We start from the raw sequence: 21,741 nt of genomic DNA, 5'->3' as shown, positions 1-21,741 counted from the left end.
AGATGTGTAATGACTTGGGAGCTTGAATAGAAGTACAAATGTGGAAATATATTGGAAGAAACTTTGTGAAGTAAGGTGATTGGACCATGGTGGTTGGTAATGCCATGCCGGATTGACTACAGCAGCTCCAGATGGAACAGATGCCTGACAATACTTCTATAACAAAGATTTGGAGCTCTGTTTGATTGATAGTAAAGGCTCTGGTAACATTATGATTACCTTGTCAGCCAGGATTTCAATTTCAGGTGATTTTTAGAAGGTTTGAAGATGTTACCTTGTAAATTAATCCAGCATTACATAGTTTGCATTTCATCTTGTTTCGTTTACAAAATTCTACCTAACTTTTAAGGTAACTAAGCATATATTTGAATACCAGTTTTCTGTTCAGATATTTCTTATATTTTATTTGCAAAATAAAAGTATTCTGATTTGAAAGTTTGGCTATTCATGCCAGTGTAAATAAAGTTAAGTCAATATGTAAAGATAAAAATTGCAAATAAACCTTGAGTTAGTTTCAGTGAGATTTCCTGTTTCTATTCATTTTGAATCATGGAGTTACCACATGCATAATTATCATGTATAGCATGCATTCATACAGGCACATGTGCACATGCATGTGAGAGAGAGAATATGAGAGAGAGAGAGAGAGAGAGAGAGAGAGAGAGAGATAACTCAGTTGTTTATTGTTGGCAACTCATATTACAGTTCTTTACTTATATCCAGCTCATGTAAGCTTCCTGATTCATGGACTTCGGGTATTTCTATAGTGGTATTCATAATTACCTTAGTGAATATATATATATATATATATATATATATATATATATATATATATATGAATAGAGAATTTAACCAGAATGTGATCTGGTTTTGAAGTTTTCCAATTTTTGCTGTGATACAACACTTACTGGTAGGATATAAACTTGTACTGTTGCTAAGCTGAGTGAGGACCTGTAGCAATTTTCAGAGCATGTTATTTCTTTCACTTCATAATGCAAACAATAAGTCAATATAATGTTTTTGATCATTGGTTTTATTGACTTTGAATAATAAGAAAATTTTTAATCAAAATAATAAGATTTTACTATGATAGTGGATATATTTACCAAAAGATACAAAGGAAAATGTGTCAGTAATTAGGGATTTATAAGCTGCAAAGGAAGTAGCATAGGCTGTAGGCATGCATGTGGAACAAGAGCTTTTATGCCATTCATTATTTTATTATCACTTTTGCATAATTCAGTGATGATAACAAGTGAATGTAATGTTAAAACACATGTTATTTTCTTTTCTTGAATTCATGTTTAAACAAACAGCATGCATGTTCTGCTTGCCATTTTCATTAAGAATGTTGCCTATAAGTTTACACTTTTTTGCATGTTTTATTATACATAGGCATGCTTAGGCTGTTTCAGGGGTGATATGTCACTAATTTTCAATAAATTTTATAATTTTTAAGGATGCATTTCTTATGAAGATGAATGTCCTTGCCAGATTTCATGATTCTTTGTTGGATAGTATGCATCTATCATGCCAGTCCTCCTGTGGTCATAGGCTAAATGTAACACTTAAGTAAAGCCATTAAATGCAAAATTTTACCAGTCATTGAAAAACTTAACCAAAGCTAGTAAAAAGTTAATGGGACCTATGGTAGATCAGTTGGTAGAGCATCAGACTTGTAATCCAAGGGTTGTAGGTTTGATACCCACCCATGCCATCCTAGTTTGGCATCCTTGGTGTGTTCTTGGGAAATCTTAGCTCCAGTTTCCTTGGCATGATATGGCCAGTAATGTGTAAAAAGTGCTGTTAAATCCAAACCAGTTTTTTAAAAATTTATATGGCATAGTTTGTTACATTATTCTGTATGGTACAACACAGATGCACATTATTATCAGTTTATGATTCTAGCTTGAACATTGCCTGCAAAATGTACATAAGATGCAAACTTTAACCCAGATAAGTGAAGAGTACAGTATGGACCATAAGGACCTACTGTCTAGGTGCATTTGCTCACTATGGTTTTAGGTAAGATAGTATGTGGTAATGAACTGAATACAAAAACTTAACCTAAGCCAGTAATGCATGAATTGTAGATCACATGAAGATGTTGTATAGTAAGGCACTCATACTAACAGAGATGCACACAATCATATAGTTTGATGATTCTTCATTAGTATGAACTGTGTCTGAGAAATAACCTAAAACACAAAATTTTGCCTATGTCAGTAAAGTATGAAATATAGGTCACAGTGACCTATTTTTATAGGGTGTAGTACTTCATCAAGCTGCATACCCTCACCAAATTTGATGACTGTAGGTTTAACAGTATATATTAATGAGCTAAATGCAAATATTTAGCCTTGGGTGTGCTAATGTACGTACATGTACAGAATAGGTCCCTTCCTAGAAGCAGGGCATCTATTATGAACCCACTTCAAAAACTTTTGCCCAGGAATTACACCAAAAAAATATGGTTGATGTGCAAAGAAGCTGTATGTTTATAGATATCTTTACATATGCATAATGGGGCCACAAGTGGCCAAGTGGTCTAAAGCGCTCTCCGTTACAGATCACTGCCATCTCACATCTGTCTGCGTGGGTTCAAGACTAGTATTTGGCCAATGTTGGTATGTGAGAAAGCTTGCCAGTAGCTTCTCGTGGGTCAGTGGTTCTTCCCGGGGTTTTCCCGGGTTCTTCCTCCACCATTAATACTGGCTGCCATGCATAGACTATCATGTGCTGAAAAATGGCGTTAAGCCCCACAACAACAACAACAACATATGCATAGCTGCATCACATAGTGGTGGTAAGTCCTTCAGGATATATCATAAACTTGGGTTCATTTGATGTGAAATTTCTGAAACCCATTGAATATTCTAACATGAACTTATTTTATAACCCAACAAACAAAAAAAGTATTTTTTTCTTGTCCCTGTACAGAAAAAGAAATAGATTGCATAATATATACCTCTTTTGGAGGCCTGCACGTAACTAGCAGCAACACTCTGTATAAACACGATGCTCACATGCTGTAGTGTCAGGTCAACTGAGTGAAATTTGTCATTTTAGAAGCAAAAAATGTCATGAAATGAGGCATCTATTGATAAATGCTTCTTTTCCTTGTTGCAGTTCTTTAACTTGGTCCTCAGGCACTGAGCTGTTTAATGATTATTATGCCAATGCTTCAGTGGGTATATTCTTATCTGCTTCATCTGTCTGCCTCATATCATATGTTCTAAACCACTGTCTGTCAATTTACAAAATGTTCTGTAGTTATCCTGGCCGTCAGATAATTGTTTGCAAGATTATGTCATCATTACTTTCCAGAGAGGAGCTAAAAGACATATGTGCAAATATATATATATATATATATATATATATATATATATATATATATATATATATATATATATATATATATATTAGTCATAGCTTGAAGACACTTCATATATGTGTTAGTTTTGTATTATGACTACAGGGTCACTGTCTCGAATTAGAGTGAGTACTGAAGATGTGGAGGTGTGGGTCTGTGGTGGGAGTTTTGTAATATGCATTGAAAAGTATTTCCAACTGCAACATTGAAAACAGGCATTTTCCTATTGCAGTGGATACCTCTTTTGAAGCTGTTATTGCTTAAATATAGTATGCAACTTGCAACAAGCAGCTTGTGGTACATCTTGTAATATTATTAACTTGTTTCATTAATTTCATATCAAGTGAACACTCACGAAGGTTCATCTTTATAATACATTCTTGAGAATAAGTGACATATCTGCATGAAATTAACCTGATCTGATGACCCACTTTGTTGCCTGGTAACATCACCTTTAGCTTGAAATTTTGTGAACTTTGCAATACAAGCAAATAGGCAACTACTGAATTGAGTTGGTATGGAGCTCTTTAACTTCAGAAAGTTTAAAATGTTTAACCTTAAGTAAGCATGTTTATGCTTTGTACAAAGTCGGCTTTTGTCAAAGGTTTGACAAGATGAGACTGCACCTAATGAAAATAGATTGGGGACATTAAACTAATGGTCCCATATGTTTTAGGTTCCTTTGAAATCAGAAAGTTTTAATGCTAAGGCTCACTTTGCCTGTTTGCAGTTGTCATTGCCCAGATTTTTAAACCTTTCAAAAAATGTGCCTCTGTTTTAACAGTTTTGTTATAGCCAGTTTATATCTTAAAAATTAAATATGCAAGTGTCAAATTTATGTTTTATTAATAGTGTAGAAAATTTCTTGCTTACAAGCTTTTTGTTGGTGTTTGCTAGGCTGCAAGAATGATGTAGATAGCTTCAGACCAGTTGGAGCATTTTGACACTTAGAAGCTATAATTTCTATTTAAGAGTACTTTCTTTGGTAATTATAATTATTTTTCTAAAAATTATTATTTATTAATCAATTGTTAATTATTTTTCATCTCAGTCAATGTCAGTAAAGTTATAATTAATTTTTAGTTTTACTGGTCATGGGCCAAAAGAGCTTATAGGATGTTCTTTTGCCTGTTGTCTGTCATCCATCCATCCCTTAACACAATATTTTAGGGCTACTCCTAAACTACTTTTGGAGGTTGCCATGAAACTTGATAGACATTCGTCACATGATCTTGTTGGACCCAAATGATAATAGTGCTGCTATGGTCACTACAGCAGCCATCTTGGAAATCTTGTTTATACCCCTTTTGAAAAGATAGACTGATATTTTATTTTAACCATAAGATTTATTGTGATGTTTGATTTATCCTAAATGAAAAAGATGATGATCTGATGTCCAATGTGGCTGCCACATTGGACATCTTGAAAATCTTCTTATTGCTATTCCTCTTGGATGGAAAGTCAGATTGGCATGGATTTTTTCATCATAAGGCTTTGTATGATTTCTTTTTGGTCTTAAATGAAAATGGTGCCAAGTGATGTTCACATTGTCTATGAACAATTTGGTTTTCATTAAAAGATTTGTTATGATATCTTTTTGGTCCAAAATGAAATTGGTTCCAATCAGATGTCCAGTATGGCCACCATAGCACATAGCAGCAATCTTGAAAATCCTTTTTTTATTACTTCTCCTGAATGGAAAGTCCGATTAATATGAGATTTTCACCAGAATTCTTCTTTAATGGCTTGTTGGTCCTAAATAAAAATGTTGGTGCTCAGATATCCAATATGGCAACCACAGTAGTGATCTTAAAAATTTAGTTATATTGCTGCTTCTCCTGAAGATATGGTTGTCTCAGCATCGGGTTTTCACCAGAAGACTTCTTATCATGGCTAGTCATTGAAAATGGTGCTAATTTGGCTTCCAATATGGTTGACAAATTGGCCATCTTGAAATCTTGTTACTGCTCCTTCTCATAGAGGTTGGTTATATTAACATTCTGCTTTCACCAAAAACTAAAGATGTCTGTCTAGTTGATCCTAAATGGAAATGGTGCCAATCTGATATCCACAATGGCAGCCATCATGAAAATCTTGGCATCATTGCTCCTTCATGACAGAAAGTACTATCATGACGGGGTTTTCACCAGAAGATTTCTCATGATTTCTCATGATGTCCTGTTGGTCATAAATGAAAATGATGCCACTCAAACATTTAATATATCTCCCACAGCAGGTAATTTGGAAACTTAGTTATTGCTGAATAATATCAGATATGGCTTCAAAACTCAGTAGTTAGAAGGAAGAAAATATCTTTAATTTCTGGATATTATTTTAGCCAGTAGAGCATCAGTCTCTTTGAGGGACTCTTGTTATGTCATAAGGAAAGTCAGATAATGCATAAGAAATAGTGTTTTTGTGATGTAAATATGCTATTAGAGTTAGACTGTAGTACAAAGAACAGTTTTCATATCAAGTCACAGAACTGCATGGATTATGTTTAGCAAGAGAGTTGTGTGTATATGAAAAAATACTATTTCTAATGCAAAAGAGTATAGTTTGAGCATATATAATTATTAACATTGGAGCAGCTGAAGTTCTCTTATAACAAATGAATTTTTTTAGGATTATTAAGTCAGATACCTGTGATATAAATAAGCATCATTAAAAACGGGATTGAGGCATAAGCTTTATTTACTTTGAAATACGACAAATATTTTCTGCATGTATTTGTTTTAAATTAATGTTTTTGACATGGTTTGGTTCTCACACAAATTAGGATTGTACTTTCAAAAACAAATTGTAAATGCAGGATAGTTTGATATAAAACTATTGTCCACAACAGTTACTATGTACAATAATAATAAGGAGGACTTTGTATAGCGCCTAATCTTTAGAAGCTCTTAGCACTTTACAACATTAGACAAAACCTATAAGATAAAAAACATATAATGATATGATTACAAAAAAAACACCATGAAATTAGAAAACATAAAATAAAGAATGACCAAGAATAAAGTAGGCAGAGGCAGATGAGTCATTCATGGGACACCATGGCTGTCCCCAGCCATAACACTCTGTGGTGTATATGATTAATATCCAGTCATCAGTCTTCATTTCTTCCATTTCTTCCAAATGACTTGGAGTTTATGCTTAACTTTGATGATCAAAATGGGAAAGCGAATCTGCTATGCTAATGAATTCAGAGGCATGGCAAAGATACCCAATTCATGGTTGTCCAGGTTACTAACAGTTGATCACATGACACACGGTCCTGGGTCAAGGGTGTACCACAGGGCTCACATATGGGAAATACAAACATCCCCATTTAAATATCACAAAATAATAACTTGGATTTGTTTATTTTAGAAAAAAAGTTAATTTCTGTTAATATGGTTTTAAAAATATTTTTTATATAATTTTAACATTTTAGGATTGGCCTCATGCATGGTCCTCAAAAAATGTTGAAAATATTGCTGTTTGTTTCATTTTGAGTCTGTTGTGTTGCAGGTATAAACATTTTGATATGCCCACCATAAGTTTGTATTATGTTATGATGTCCATCTGTCTATCCATCTGTTGCTAGTTTCATTTCTGCACAATAACTCAAGCTGTCCACTATATATAATTACTAATCTTTGGGGATGGCTTGTTCTTGGTGTAGGAAAAACCCTATCAGTTTTGAGGGCCAGTAGTAAAGGTCCCTGACTATAAGAAGAAAAGTGCTTTCTGGACAAGAACACAAGCTATCCACAATCTACAGTTACCAAATCTTCTGGATGACCTGCAGTTTGGGTAAGGAAGAAGGCTGTTAACTTTGGGGTCCAAAGTTTAGAGGTACAGGTTACTGACTGAAAAACACAGAAGAAAAATTGTTGCTATAAATAACCTGAGTTCTTCACAGTCTACAGTTACTAAACTTTTGGAATGGTTTCAACTTATGATAGAGAAAAATCCTATCAATTTGGGGGTAAAAAGGTGAAAGGTAAAAGATCATTACCTGAAAGAAGAAAAATGGTTTCTGCTTTGACTATTTCTATATCAGAGATAAGACCAAACAATGTGATGGTTTGCACTTGAGGTAAGGAAGAAACCTGTTGATTTAGGTATTAAAAAAAATAAAAGGTTGAGGCATAGTCACTTAAAAATGTTTTTTCCACAACAATTTCAATTCCTTACCATGTACCCTTTTCAAAGTTTGATAGATGGGTTACATTTTTGGGTAAGACAGAAGTCTGTTGAAATTGGGGTCAAAAGATCAAAGTCAACATCACATTGACTATAAGAAAAATGTATTTTTTGCATATTATTCAGTGTTAATATGTGTTGTATAATTGTCAACTTTTGTAGATTCTCGAGAAGGGAAAAGACCAGTCGCAACAAGTTCTCAGCTGTCTCGCCTGAGCCAAAGAGAACAGCTTAATAATCAGATAAAATCTAAAGAAAGAAAGTCTACAGCAGAGAGTGGAAGAAGCCATCCTAGAACTGCCAGCAGTGCTCGCAGTGTCACAGTATCAGAAAGAAATGAAGTTCTTGGAGAAAACTGAGAGAACAACTCCTGGAAATCCTCACTAACAAAATTTATATTTTTTAACATCTTGGACAAGAGAAACACCACAAAAACTATTTTAATAGCAAAAAAACTTGTCAACAAAACATAGGCTATTATTTATTTAATAACTGTGTGCCAGATATGGAATCTAGTAGACACTGGTTAAATTGTTGATATGTGAAAAATGCATGTATAAGTAATAATATCAAATAAAGGAATTGTGATATACTTTGTTATTTACTGCTTATATAAAATTTAGGCTATCTGCCCAAGTGTTCACTCATTTTATATTTATCGATCTATTTGCCTGTCCATTAACTTTTGCTTGCCCGGCCCATAACTTTGTATTGGTTATAGAGATTTTAAGAAAACTTTGCCCAAAAAATATTTCAGGACTAGATGTTGTTATGTGTCACATAGCCATACCATCTGTCTTAAAGTCAAGGTCATAGCAAGAAAAAAATGCATCTATGTGACCTCATCCATGTTGGAGTACATCCTATACAATATTGAAGATATATTAATGAAGTTTTAGCTGATTATATATCATGCATAGGCAGAGTGTTACACATTACCGAGAGTCCTCCTGCCTTGAGGTCAAGGTCACAGCAAATGTAACTCCAACTTGTATCCCCCTTCCAGAGTATAATTTTTAAGCCAATAAAGACAGCTTAATTAAACTTTACCCAGTTAGATATCACAACCAGACAGTGTGTGAAATCTAACAGCCACCCTCACCCACCCACTTCAATGTCAGCACTAGGAGAAATACAAAGGAAGACAAGTTTTTAAGGCAGAGCATGTTATCATAAGATGTTATCCATCTGTCCATTCATCCATCCATTCCTCCACCTCTTACCAATTTTGTTTCTGAATAAAAGAATTTGACCAGCTTTGGTAGATTGAAATCCTGGCATAAATGCCATTCAATAGTGGACAATGATTGCTGATATGCAATCAAACCATGATGAAACTATAAAAATGGAGAACCTCGAAGCAGTTGTTTTCATGAATATGCAATTTAACAGCAATGAATGAAAATTTTAATCAACAAGACCCTGAGCTTTTGCATTTAGTTTTCAGGCAGAAATCAGCCAGATCATGTACCAACATGGGCTTCTTATGTAAGTTACACCAGCACTAATGCATTTACCATAGATGTCAGAATATCTAATTATCAAATCATTTTGGTGACTAGTTTTTATCTAGTAAATCTTTTCAGTTATATCAGTAACAACAAAACATGGCTAGAAGATGCTAATTCTGAAGGTGGCTCTGATTTATTTTCATTTTTTCTGGTTTATAATGAAATTCTGTTCATCACTGCAAACTTGTCCCAGTATTGCATATATAAAAAGTTCTTGGGTATCTCGTTCAGTGTCCTCAGGTGATCAAACTAGTGGCATTGTGTGTATGTTACAAAACTTGATTCATTTATGAAGAAGCAGACCAGAATAATGAAAAATTAAGCCAACCAGACATTTTCATGTCTTATGCATTTTTACTTGAATGAATCTTACTAAGTAGGAATTCAAATGTTAAAACTGATTGACTGCAAAAACTAAAGGATTGTAATAAATTTGACTGTTTTGACATCACTAACCATGCAATGTTCAGCAGCTATATCAGTACTAAATACAACTGTAAACAATAAGTCCTTAATTTAGTAAATTAAGGGTTTTAATGTTTCAGCAAAAAATAGAACTTGCCTACTGTTCCTATCATCTGTGTATGTTTAATAAATTAAAATTAATTTTTGGATAACTTGGGACTGAGAGAATTAAGAACTCACAAACAATACTGGGAATGATTTTCATCTTAATTCTGGATTCATTTTCTCTTCCAGTTTACATGACAATGAAATGCTAAAGGTAAATATTAGTGTTTGTGTATATTTTCAGTAAAGTATTTTCGTCTTTTTAATTATCTGCATTTTTTGGTTACACATTTATATGCTGAAGTAACAAAAATGCATGTCAGATTTTGTGACTACAACTGAAGTTATGCTGAGATTCTTGGGTTACCATAACCTCAAAACAACAATCATATATGTAAGCTCAAAATATTGAGTAATACAAAAATAAGGCCTTAAAATGTGAAAGGTGTTTTGTGTACTGCTAGTCCATGAAAATGTTTGACACTGATAAAAAGTAAACAGGCCCAAGTTTGCCTGAAATTGCTACCTTGCTTACCTGGATGTAATAGTTGATGCAAGAAGAGTAAGCCAAGTAACCTAGTTAGTGAGCTGTTATCAGATTCAGCTCAATTATGTCGATTGACTTTCAAGAATAAACCCTTTAAGTTTTCTTTATTTGTAGCAGTAGTGACATTGTTTGATAGCAGATCTGTATCATTTGTAATCAAACAGTACAAGCTGACAAGTTTCCAAAATATAAAATTCTGTCACAAAATTCTTGGGGCATTGTTGAGAAATTATCATTTTAGCAACATTTGCTGTATTTGATGGCTCATTGACATCACTTGTACAAATGTGAAAATTCTGCAAGCTGTAATTTTATCTAATTTACTCAAATCCTATTGATGGAGGAGGGTTGATAATAAGTCATTTAATGCTTTGTGAGCCCAAGTTAAGTTAGAGTTGATGTATTAGGTGGCAATTTTGATGCCATCTTTTAAAATTGGTAAAGTTCTGTCAAGATGCTTTTGACAGTAGCAGCAACCATAATTGATTGTGAATCAGCACCATTTGTACCTCCCATTATTTGAAAGATGGTCTTTTTCTAAGAATTCATGGACAAGGTTTCTGTATTTAGTGCTGGAAATCATATTTGATGGAGAAGGACATTATTGTTCAAAATCAAGAAAGCATTCATGCAAGGTTGATGTCTCTATGAAAGAGAAAACAAAATAAGAAAAGATGCTTAGTAAAATTAGTTCTTTGCGATGATTGATCAGCATCATTGTTGCAGATTTGAAAGTTCTAGATGTCATGATTTTATACAATTCTGCCAATTCCTTTGAGATGATTGCAGATTTTAAAGTTCTAGATGTCATGATATTATCTATCAGGTTTTATACAATTTTGCCACATGGTTTTGCAAAGAAACATGTCAGTGGTAATGGCAATGGATACATTTGACAGTTGATCCCACTGGACAACAAATTTTTACAAAAGTCATGTTACTGAAATAAAATTAGTCAATTCTTATCAATTTTTATGTGCTGAACACGAATATGACAGTCAAATTGCAAAATTGGCTCTAGTTTTTTTGTAATCTGCAAGAAATTAATGTTTACATAACGAAATGCATTCCAATAGTAAAAGGTCAACTGTAATAGCCTACCTATAAAAAATCAAGTCATTGACTACATCTTAGATTTCTTCGCCTGTCTCTTGTACAGCTGTTCGGGAGCATCTCTGAGGAGTGTCCAGCAGTAGTCAGCCAGCATTGTAGTGGACCATTTTCCCTGGTTACTTTGTTCCATTGTTGCGATATCTTGATGAAAACGTTCGCCGTGTTCATCACTAACAATACCACAGTTGCTAGGAAAGAAATCCAAATGGGAATGAAGGAAGTGAATCTTTAGAGACATATTGCAGCCAAGTTTCTTATACTTCATCAACATGTCTTCTACTAGTTCCTTATAGTTTTCTGCCCTAACATTTCCGAGGAAGTTTGTAGAAACTAGGCGAAAAGCATTCCATGCTTGTTTCGCGTCACCTTCCAGCAAGTTGTTGAACCGGTCATCTTTGAAAAGCTCTCGAATCTGAGGACCCACAAAAACTCCCTCTTTAATCTTTGCTTCGCTGAGTCGAGGGAATTTTTCATGCAGGTATCGGAATGCTGGCAAAGTCCGGTCAATGGCTTTCACGAAGTTCTTCATCAAACCTAGTTTGATGTGAAGGGGTGGTAGCAAGATTTTCTGAGCCTCAACCAGAGCTGGGTGTTGGATATTCTTCTCTCCAATGGCTACATTCTGCCTGTGAGTCCATTCCTTCCTCATGTAGTGCATTTCCCTTGCTCGGCTATCCCACTCGCATAAGAAACACATGTATTTTGTATATCCTTGCTGCAGTCCCATTAAAAGGGCAACTACCTTCAAATCACCACAGAGGTGCCAGCTGTACTTGTTATACTCAATGGAATTCAGTAGCTGCCTTAAGTTATCGTATGTCTCTTTCATGTGGACAGCATACGCTACTGGAATAGATGGAAGAATGTTTCCATTGTGCAAAAGCACAGCCTTGAGACTCAGTTTCGAAGAGTCCACAAATAGTCTCCATTCTTGTGGGTCATGAGTGATTTTTAAAGCATTCATGAGGCCCTCAATATCGGAACAGAATATCAGATTACTTTCCTTTCTGAAGAAAGGCTCCAATTGCTGGTGGCGCTTTCGATATGCAGTAATTGTGACATCTTCTTCTAGAAGATTCCATTGTTGGAGTCTTGATCCTAGCAATTCTGCCTTGTTCTTTGATAAGTCCAAATCACGAATCAGGTCATTTAGTTCTTCCTGTGTTATTCTGTGTGGGGTTGATGATGCACCACAGTGAAAATCTGGATCACTGCATGCTGATGGACCAGGAGAAGAACAGGTCGACTCACCTTTGTCTTCGTCAGATGAATCAAGAGAATATTCTGCTGGAGGTTCTGGAATAGGAAGTCCCTCACCATGTGGAACTGGTCTCAATGCAGACGGAATGTTTGGGTAGACTATTCTCGACTTCTTTCGCTTCGTTATTCCGCCGGAAAGAGGAGGAACCAAGCAGAAGTAACAGTCATTTAGGTGGTTGCTTGGCTCTCTCCACACCATTGGGACTGCAAACGGCATTGATGACCTTTTGCAATTCAACCACTGTGAAAGCTGTGTTGTACATGTAGCACAGCATATATGCGGAGCCCAAGGCTTGTCTTGGTCACCAACCTTGCATCCGAAGTAAAGATGATATGCCTTCTTCACTTGAGAATTGATACTTTTCTTCTGGTTGGCAAATGTCACTTCCCCACAAATATAGCAAAAATTGTCCGCGGTATTAACACACTTTCGAGGCATTACTGTTCTTTATTGTACGTAAATGGATAAAATAATAAGTTTTATGTAACAGTAGCTTGAACTGTCTCGCACAACGTCTAAAATATTTTAAATGCTGAACCTATCTGATTGGGCTTTATATAGTACACTGCTTACGTCAGCTTCAGCAGCCGCCTGGCATTAGTATAATAGGCCTACACATGTATAGTACACTGCTGACGTCAACTTACTTCAGCAGCCGCATGGCATTAGTATTGCATTGCATCAGAAAATGATGCAATCAACTGTGGATGATGTGAGCATGATGGTATTATGCAATGTTACATCATTATTCCGGATGTTGCTGCAGTCCTACTGGAGAAATTTACACAGTGAAACATAGAAAATGAGGTATATGAATATCTTCAAAACGAGAGCCAATACAAATTTTTCACGGTTATATTCGTGTTCGGCACACCAAAATACTATAGATTAGGGCCTTTTCAAGTCAGTAATGATTTCACTGTTGACCAGTGTCCTCATTATTGGTAAAATCTTGCAAGACCTTAAATTAATACCAGGATGTTATCATACAAATTTGGTTTAATTCTGTTGAGCAGTTTTGGGATTTTAGTTTAAGGAAAAGTCTAGTAAATCTGTTTCAGTTTTTAGTAATGTGGGCCAGTCTTGAAAGCAGATTGGCATCATAATAGATTTACATGCCTTGATTGAGGGTGATGTAAAAATTGTCAGATTCTGGTGAGTGATGGTGCAGATAAATGTTATTAAAGCTAGTGCAGTTAATAGTGATAATGATAGTTACTAATGTATTTGACAGGGAATCAACATCAACAAACTTGGAAGGCCTTGATCCTAGGACAATATCTGTCATTATTGGTTAAAATTCTGCTATTTCATAGCTGGCTCCTTTCTACGACAAAAAATAACCTGACCATATGATGGGAATTCATCTTCCTTTAGGGTAGTCCTACAACATAAGACATATCACATATTTTTGATTCTTGCTACACCAAAACATAAATAACATGATATGTCTTTCATTGTAGGATTACCCATAGGGTGACTGAAAGTTCTAGAAGTCTCAAACACACATAGTTCACCCTGTAGCTGCCTTGTCCATGTACACTATCCATCCTTCTTTTTCAGGTCCCAGACATTACTGCTGCTTTATGTTAAAGAGAAATCACCTTCACTTTGTGTTAATGTCAGTATTTGAGCTTTTACTTTACATGTACTCTTTATTTAGTGTGGAATTTTCTTTTCAAATTTAGCTCTCTTTTGAGTTATTCATAATTTCTCTGGTTATGTTTCCTAAAACCTTGCATTTAGGTTCTTACCCAACAGGTGTGTTAGCTTAACTATAATTGTTTGAGAATTATTTCTAGCTCAGGTATGTATTAGATATCCCTATCCTTGCCAAATTGGTCTGCAGACTTGTCTTCATTTGGCCCATTGTTTTATCACAGTAATGAATCATAAAAATAATTCACATTCCTTTTAATGTGACTTGTGCTATTCTGATCTCAGAAAATTAGGTTGTATACCAGTTTTGCTTCTTTTAATACATTACCAGATCATAATACTTTAGAACAATTACTACCATGTATATCCAGCTCTCTCAGGTTAAAACTTTTTACCTAAAAAGCTAAAAGTTATCTGCCCACCTCATTGGCAGTTAAGAGTGATCTCCCCTTGACTCCAGGATTGATGCCAAATTCCATGAATTCTCTAGTTACTACTTCTTCTTGTGCCAGGAAGCACACTTTCTACAGACAGAGGCCTCACTAAATCCATACAAGCAGTTTGGAAGTTTCCTACCTTAAATCAACTTGGAGGAGCTTCATCATCAAAGAGAACTATACTCCATCTATAAATTTCCAACCTTACTGTTTTTTTCTTTCAGCAACAACAACCCTTCCAACTTTTCATTGTTATCACTTTGCAATCTTCACACATTTAGGCACCCTTGGTACATAATTGCACAGATTATGATGGCATCCCCTCATATTGCTATAACCATATTAATAGGTATAGGTCTGGTGCCTTATAAAGAAAACTCATTTAATATTGCTGTACTATTTCCACTTAGGTTGGATACATACAGGTAAAAAAAAATTATATTATATAGTCTTAGAGTTCACTTCATAGTTATATACACAACACTTTACTTGTATTGAACATTTGACCTTACAGGTAACATCATCTTAAAATGGATATTGTATCGTCCACTTTGTAAGTATCAATAATAATGCTTCTGTGCCTTTTTATGTGCAGGTATGGTGTGTACTATAGCAGATTCATTTATATATCTGGATAGCTCCCAGATTGGACAGATACATACAGGTAAGTTTTCTATATATGGTTTACTCTTAGCATCCACTTCATAGCTATTATAAGCGATGCTTCTGTGATATTACCTATATAGGCACTAAAAAACTGGCCTTCCTACTGGTAACTTATTAGTTAAATTGATTATTTAGCATTCTATCCATATTTATTACTAATGACACTCCTTTCTACCTGTACTGGCTATGTGCACCCCTTTTGCAGGTAATTGTCATAGTTGGTGGTACTGCATGGACACTCTTAAGTTCATAAAGCAAGATACATTCCTGCACTACACCTGTGTATATTGTTTGCTCTATTTTTTATTCTCTAAGATTTATACCATGGGGCAAGACCTGACTGACAACATTTCTATATACGTAGCTCTCTCTGGTTGTCACTCTGTCAATACATCAGACTTGCTTATAATGGACAGCAGTGGGCAGCAATTCTGTGGGTGCTAAAGGGGATAGTGCAGAAGCATACCTTGAGCTTATATGCAAGGGTTAGAAACCACATCATTTACTAGGGAGTAAGATCACAACAACAGCCTCAGTTACCATCTTGCATATCAATATTATACAACAGTTAAGTGAATCAATATCCCCCGACCTCTGTCGCAACCTCATGAACTGGACAATGTCATATCAGCCAAGAGTGCTTGGTTCCTTCACAGCCAGACTTGGCTATATACCTCTGATCACAGTGGGCCACAACCACAATTAATCATACTGTATCAGCCATCAGAATAATGAACTTTGTCCGGTTCCATCACTTGCTTAGTGTCGCTAGCTACTTCCTGCATACAGTGCCCAACTTAGTGCCTCACAGCCCAAGAACCCAGTTATACAGCAGTCTAACCTGCATTGTACTGTTAGACAATTCAACTGCATACATCCAGTTTATACAGGCACTCTAATGAATCAGTTTAACCCACACATTGCTGCTAGGCAATTCCTGCAGATGATATCTAGTTTATACAAGCACTCTCATGGCTCAGTCAAACCCATATAAAGTTGATAAGCAATTCCTGTGGATAACATTACATTTATACAGGCTCTCTCATGGATCAATCTAATTGCATAGTGATATTTTGATCAGCTTGGTGCCTCAGTTTCCAAGAAAGGTCTCTTCACTCATCCTCAAGCCTTTGCCACCCAAAAGGAGCCTCTATTTAGCAACAGCTTTGAAGTAACAAATCTAACTCATGCTGTGCTGCAAGTGTAGTGAGCTGCAATCCTCTAAATTCTTCTCCACTATTTCACAGGTAGACATTCATTGGCTTCACCACCTTACATAATGAAAACCAGCTCTCAGATTCACTAGTCATTATTAGATCTTACTATCATGTGTAGACTCAGCCTTACAGGCCTTGACTTTATAAGTTTTCCACCCACTTCCATTGGAGTTCCTTCCTCATTCCTCTACAACACCTGCCTGCTCTGCAGTTCCAACATCTTGTGATAATTGTCTAAGGAAGAATCTACTTTCAGTGCTTTCACAATCCTTGAGAGTTACTGGAATGTTGGGCTGCTAACATCACCAATTGCAAGTCCCAAGTGTCTTTTGACACTTGTTTTCAGTCGCCTTCCCTTGATTTGTTATCGGTAGTTCTACAACACACAAAGACACATAATGTTTCCGTTTTGATACACATTAGCTGATCCATAACATCATGACATTGGGCTGAATGTTGGTTCTAGTATTTATTGCAATCTTTCAACAGGCAAAACACAGCTTACCTTCTTCCACCCCAAATCTCACAGGTCATGCTTATAGAATGGTGTACTTCTTGAACATATACTATGGCCATGGCCATATCAGCAACTATGAACTTACAACTGGTGTAACGAGATGCAATTGTCTTTACCTTCACCTTTCTTACAGGCCATCTTATTTTTAATTATAAGGCAGATGAAAGGATACCTTCTTCTCTTCCCTCACAGTTTCAGCTACAGAGGAGGGATTTGCAAGGCAGTCAAAAAAAGATCGCAGGGACATCCACAGGGCATAGGCCACTGGGGAGCAGACCTACCAAATTTACAACTGTAGAAAACCTCAATTCTACCGAACTAAAGTGGACAAGAGGCAAAGGAAAGGCAATTGTATTTGCCAGCACTTTCTTCTATGAGACCCTCCCTATTCTCAAATGACATCACTTTCATTCACCCCTCAAATGACATCCATTGGGGAGATTACATTTTTAATTTGGACTTGCATGAGGAATGGCTTCATGTCCCAACTCACATGGCTTCTAAAAGTTCCTGTGAGTTGCCTAGAAAAGCTACAGACTATAAAACTTCAGGTTAGTTATATTTTGGAGCATGACATGATATCACTTTTTACCCTCCTTCTCATTCTCTGTCTCCTTGTTAGCAAGCACCTAACCATTTTAAGGTTTTGGTCATCGACGTCTGGAACTCAGCATTCAAATAAACAAAGTATTCTCCCTCCAGAACAAGAATTGAATTAGTACCATGGCTGATTCCTTGCCTATATGGAACAATCCACCTGCTAGAGATTTCCTTTGCTTGCTGTGTTTCCTCAATGCTGCAGTGAACATCCTAGTCCTAAATAGCCTTCTTAGACTCCCATTACAATGATTCTGTGGTCCAAATTATTTCATCATTAGACCAACTTTCACATTCTGCACATTATGAAGTTCATTCTTGAAGCCTACAATCAATACAGGATAGTAGTGTATTGTGGCTCCCTCATATTCATTATTTACATATCAACAGTCTCATGGTGAACACTATTCAGAGAGCTTTCATTGGTGGCTGAAGAACATACATGGGAATGGAGTTGTCATTCTGTCCAACAACTCCACTGTGGTGACTTATCTCAAACAGCAAGGAAGAACCAAGTCTAATTGTCCTCCAAGAATTAATACAAATGGAAGGTCTCTTCATTCCTGTTTTCTCTTAGCATGTGCCAATAGGATTGACCTATGGTGGAACTATCGGCTACAAGGTGAAATGCCCAATTCCCAACTGTTGTCTCACCAGTCCCTGATCCAAAGGCTGGATAGTCAATGTCCTTTCTATAGACTGGATTGGTCAAATGTACACACTTCTCTTAGAACACCTCAGGTTCCGGAGGTAATACAGGAAGCAAAAGAATTAGAGTGTCACCTCATCCTGATTACTCCCTCAAATGGGAAATCTTGGATTAATGACCTCATCAATCTCACAACAGAATCACCAGGAATTCTAGATATTCCCTTGTCTGTTCAAGCAACCATGATGGCAGGTGCTCCATCCCAGCCCAGAATTCCTAAACCTGCACATCTCGATTAAATTCAGATATGCTTTCAGGGACAAACAGTTCTCAACCAGTGGTGGAGAAATCCCTCAAGTGAGATGGCCCTTTTCCTTAAAGTCATTTAAAGGGAATGTAATACATTCTCAGAGTGGTGACCACAAGAACAATTCATACCACTGCATGCATCCATACCTCAACAGTCAACTTCCTGTGGCTCTTAAATGAGAAACAGCACCAATCACAATTATAACCCACCATTCCATGGCCACTGGTACACTGTTATCACTGAAGAGAGGTGTAGCGTCCCAACCTTTACTTCTGCACAAGGTCAGCTTTGACTAGATGTCAACTTGGGATTTTAATCACATGACAGGAAAGCTATTTAAGTTTCATCAATTTAATAAACGCTAGTAATGGTAAATACTAACTGTGCCATATGTATGAACGGATCAAGAATGAAATTGTAATGTTTCAGTCAGAACTCTGAAATAGGTCCAAATGAGTCGATAATACCTAAATTTCTTCCATTACATAATAAAACAATCACTGAAAACGATTAATGTATTTCTCAGGGAAGAGTACAACCTAAAACAAATTGAATTATAGAACACATGAAAAACGATGCCACTCGAATGTGTTTCCCAGTGAGTTTAGTCCAGAATGCACTAACACTATGAAATATACATTTAGAATTGTTTTTCTTCTTTATAGCCAACTGTCATTTTAATGTAATATGGAAATAATGAATACTCCCTGTAGGAATATTACAATGAATGCTCCCTTCTATACCTGTTTAGTTATTTACCGTAGCAATGGTACTGATATTTTAATATATTATCTACTTGAATTTCCATATGCAGCAATTATATAACAGTAGAATAGATTATTGTTTTATCACTCAAGTCGGGGGCCCCGAGTGTCCGAGTGGTCTAAAGCGCTCGCCGTTCCAGATCACTGCTATCTCACCTCTGTCTGCGTGGGTTCAAGTCCAAGGCTCGGCTAGCGTGGGTACGTGGGAAGACCTGTGAGTAGCTTCTCGTGGGTTAGTGGTTCTTCCCTGGGTTTTCCAGGGTTCTTCCTCCACCTGTTATACTGGCCGCCATGTATAGCCCATCTTGTGCTGAAAAATGGCATTAAACCCTAGAACAACAATAACAACAATCACTCGAGTCAATATAGATGTAGGCCATCGGTTAAACCAATGTTACTGTTGTATAGCACTGTTAAGTCTATGGGGACATTAATCTTCACCATTGAAGAATATATTGTAGGTTTATTTCATATAATTTGGAACATTATATCATCTGAAATGTGATCTCTATAGTAAGCATACTGCGGTTGTATTAGCTCTCTTATTTCACTGTTCTCTTATTGCATATAAATAGTCTCTGCCAGTCGGTTTGCGTATGCCAGAATATGGCACACGACTGGTATTTATACTCTTGAGACCCATTGGTCTTTCGCAGAGATTGATGGGAAAAATCTTGGTTGTAAGTGTGCAAGGGAAACACGAGTAGTTTGAATGATAATTAACAACACCTTAGAAATGCTCAAAAGTATGATGGTGGATGAATTGCAATTCAAACTTACACAAGTACTTTGGCAGTGGAGTTATTCTATATTTGGACACTTGATATTGAAGATATTCACATCAGAACTTAACTCTTTAACCCAGAAAATGAATATATTATGCTAAATAGTGTTAGAGGATTTAAAAGAGGCAAAAACACAACAACCAAAAAGACTGATTTGGACCAACATTGACAACGGGGTACAAACCCGTACGAAGTAAGTGCCAATCACAATCATCCAAATTAACAATATATTAATAATCCAAAAATCACTAAACGTGATATTAAAACATTTTTACAGTTATTTATTGTGCCTAGCAACCCTACAAGTCCTTTATGTCTTCATGTATGTATTAAAATATATCCCATTTTGTTGACCATGGATATAGACAGGAATCACTGAAATGTAATATTTAATGCTGAGTAGTGTGAAAATTATGTTTAAATGAGCCACACACTACTTATATTTTATAACACCAGAATTTATCAAAATAGGATATTGGACAAACCAAAGACCTATCCAATCCTCTGTCAATTTTTATTATTATTACACATGTCCAATGATGTTCGATCCTTGTCAACTGGAATCTGTTGTGTACTAACCTGGCTGAACAAGATACCCTCTGAAAATTCTCAATATCTTCATTGGCACACCTCTCATATATGACCTGTCCCCTCAATGCATTGGCAAAAGGCAGGCAGAATCAGTGAATACAATCCCATTTGTGCATCTGTCTTCCATGCATTTCAGCATCACTCGTGACAGCCCCTGCTTTCACTGCAAATAATGGGCTACCATTCATGGGAAAGCCAACTTTGGTATTATAACATTAAACTTGTTGCATTATCTTGATGATAAAAGCCTATCTAAATCTATACAAATTCAGATTTAATATAATCACTAAAGCATTCTAAAGCTATGTTAATCAGATGCAAGATGACTTCATTAATATATGCTGAGATGGCTCACAATTCAGGGTTCAATCTTTTCTGAAAAAGTAGGGATCAAGTGGGTCATTTAAAAGACATCTAAAGATTATTGTTTTTTTTTAGTGATAGTGTCTATATTTGATGGCAGATCATCATATTTACAAAGACCATTAAAGATACTAACAATAGTGACAATTTAGGAATTAGTCCCTTCAAAATTTATTACAGGCAAGCTATAAAAATAAACATCCTTTTATGTTGTTCAGAAAAATGGAATATAAATGGGACCACTACTGCAATGAGCAACTAAGGCAGCCCTATTGTAAAGATCAACTTATTATAAAATTCTTTGAAAAGCACGATGTATCAATCACTTGAATAATTAAATTAAAAATTAGAATATAAAATTTAAGCATGTCATATATTTTAAAGTGAATAAGCCACATAGCTTTCACAGATCAACATTTAAGCTATTGACAAAATGGGTCTTATTGCTTTTAAAATGGATTCAAAACTATTTTCATTTCTTCTCCCTGATATGTTGATCTGACTTGACATCTGATCTGATAATTTTAGAATATTACTTTTCTAAGTAATTTTATTTTTCTAAATTGTGATGGTCAGGACAAGATCATTTTCAGAGCCAAGAGACTATCTAAGATTGGTGCCAAGCTATCAGTACAATGCAAAACTATTATGAGATGAGAGAAACAGACAACAGTACCAGGTAG

The 21,741-nt window shown here is 35.8% G+C and overlaps 1 protein-coding gene across 10 annotated transcripts in view; it reads left to right on the top strand.

Moving 5' to 3' along the window:
- LOC149805376 (uncharacterized) overlaps nucleotides 1-8,151 on the top strand; it is a 113,060-nt gene extending 104,909 nt beyond the window's left edge. For all 10 annotated transcript variants that reach the window (XM_089949786.1, XM_089949784.1, XM_089949782.1 and 7 more), the window contains one exon: nucleotides 7,724-8,151. In XM_089949786.1, the coding sequence (XP_089805912.1) occupies nucleotides 7,724-7,920 (197 nt within the window). In that variant the 3' untranslated portion in view covers nucleotides 7,921-8,151. The remainder of the gene's footprint in view (nucleotides 1-7,723) is intronic.
- The last annotated feature ends 13,590 nt before the right edge of the window (nucleotides 8,152-21,741 follow it).

This window comes from Sinohyriopsis cumingii, chromosome 2 (assembly GCF_028554795.1).
Source record: "Sinohyriopsis cumingii isolate HCF-2022 chromosome 2, ASM2855479v2, whole genome shotgun sequence".
NCBI lineage: Eukaryota > Metazoa > Mollusca > Bivalvia > Unionida > Unionidae > Sinohyriopsis > Sinohyriopsis cumingii.
This window is presented reverse-complemented; position numbering and strand designations above follow the sequence as displayed.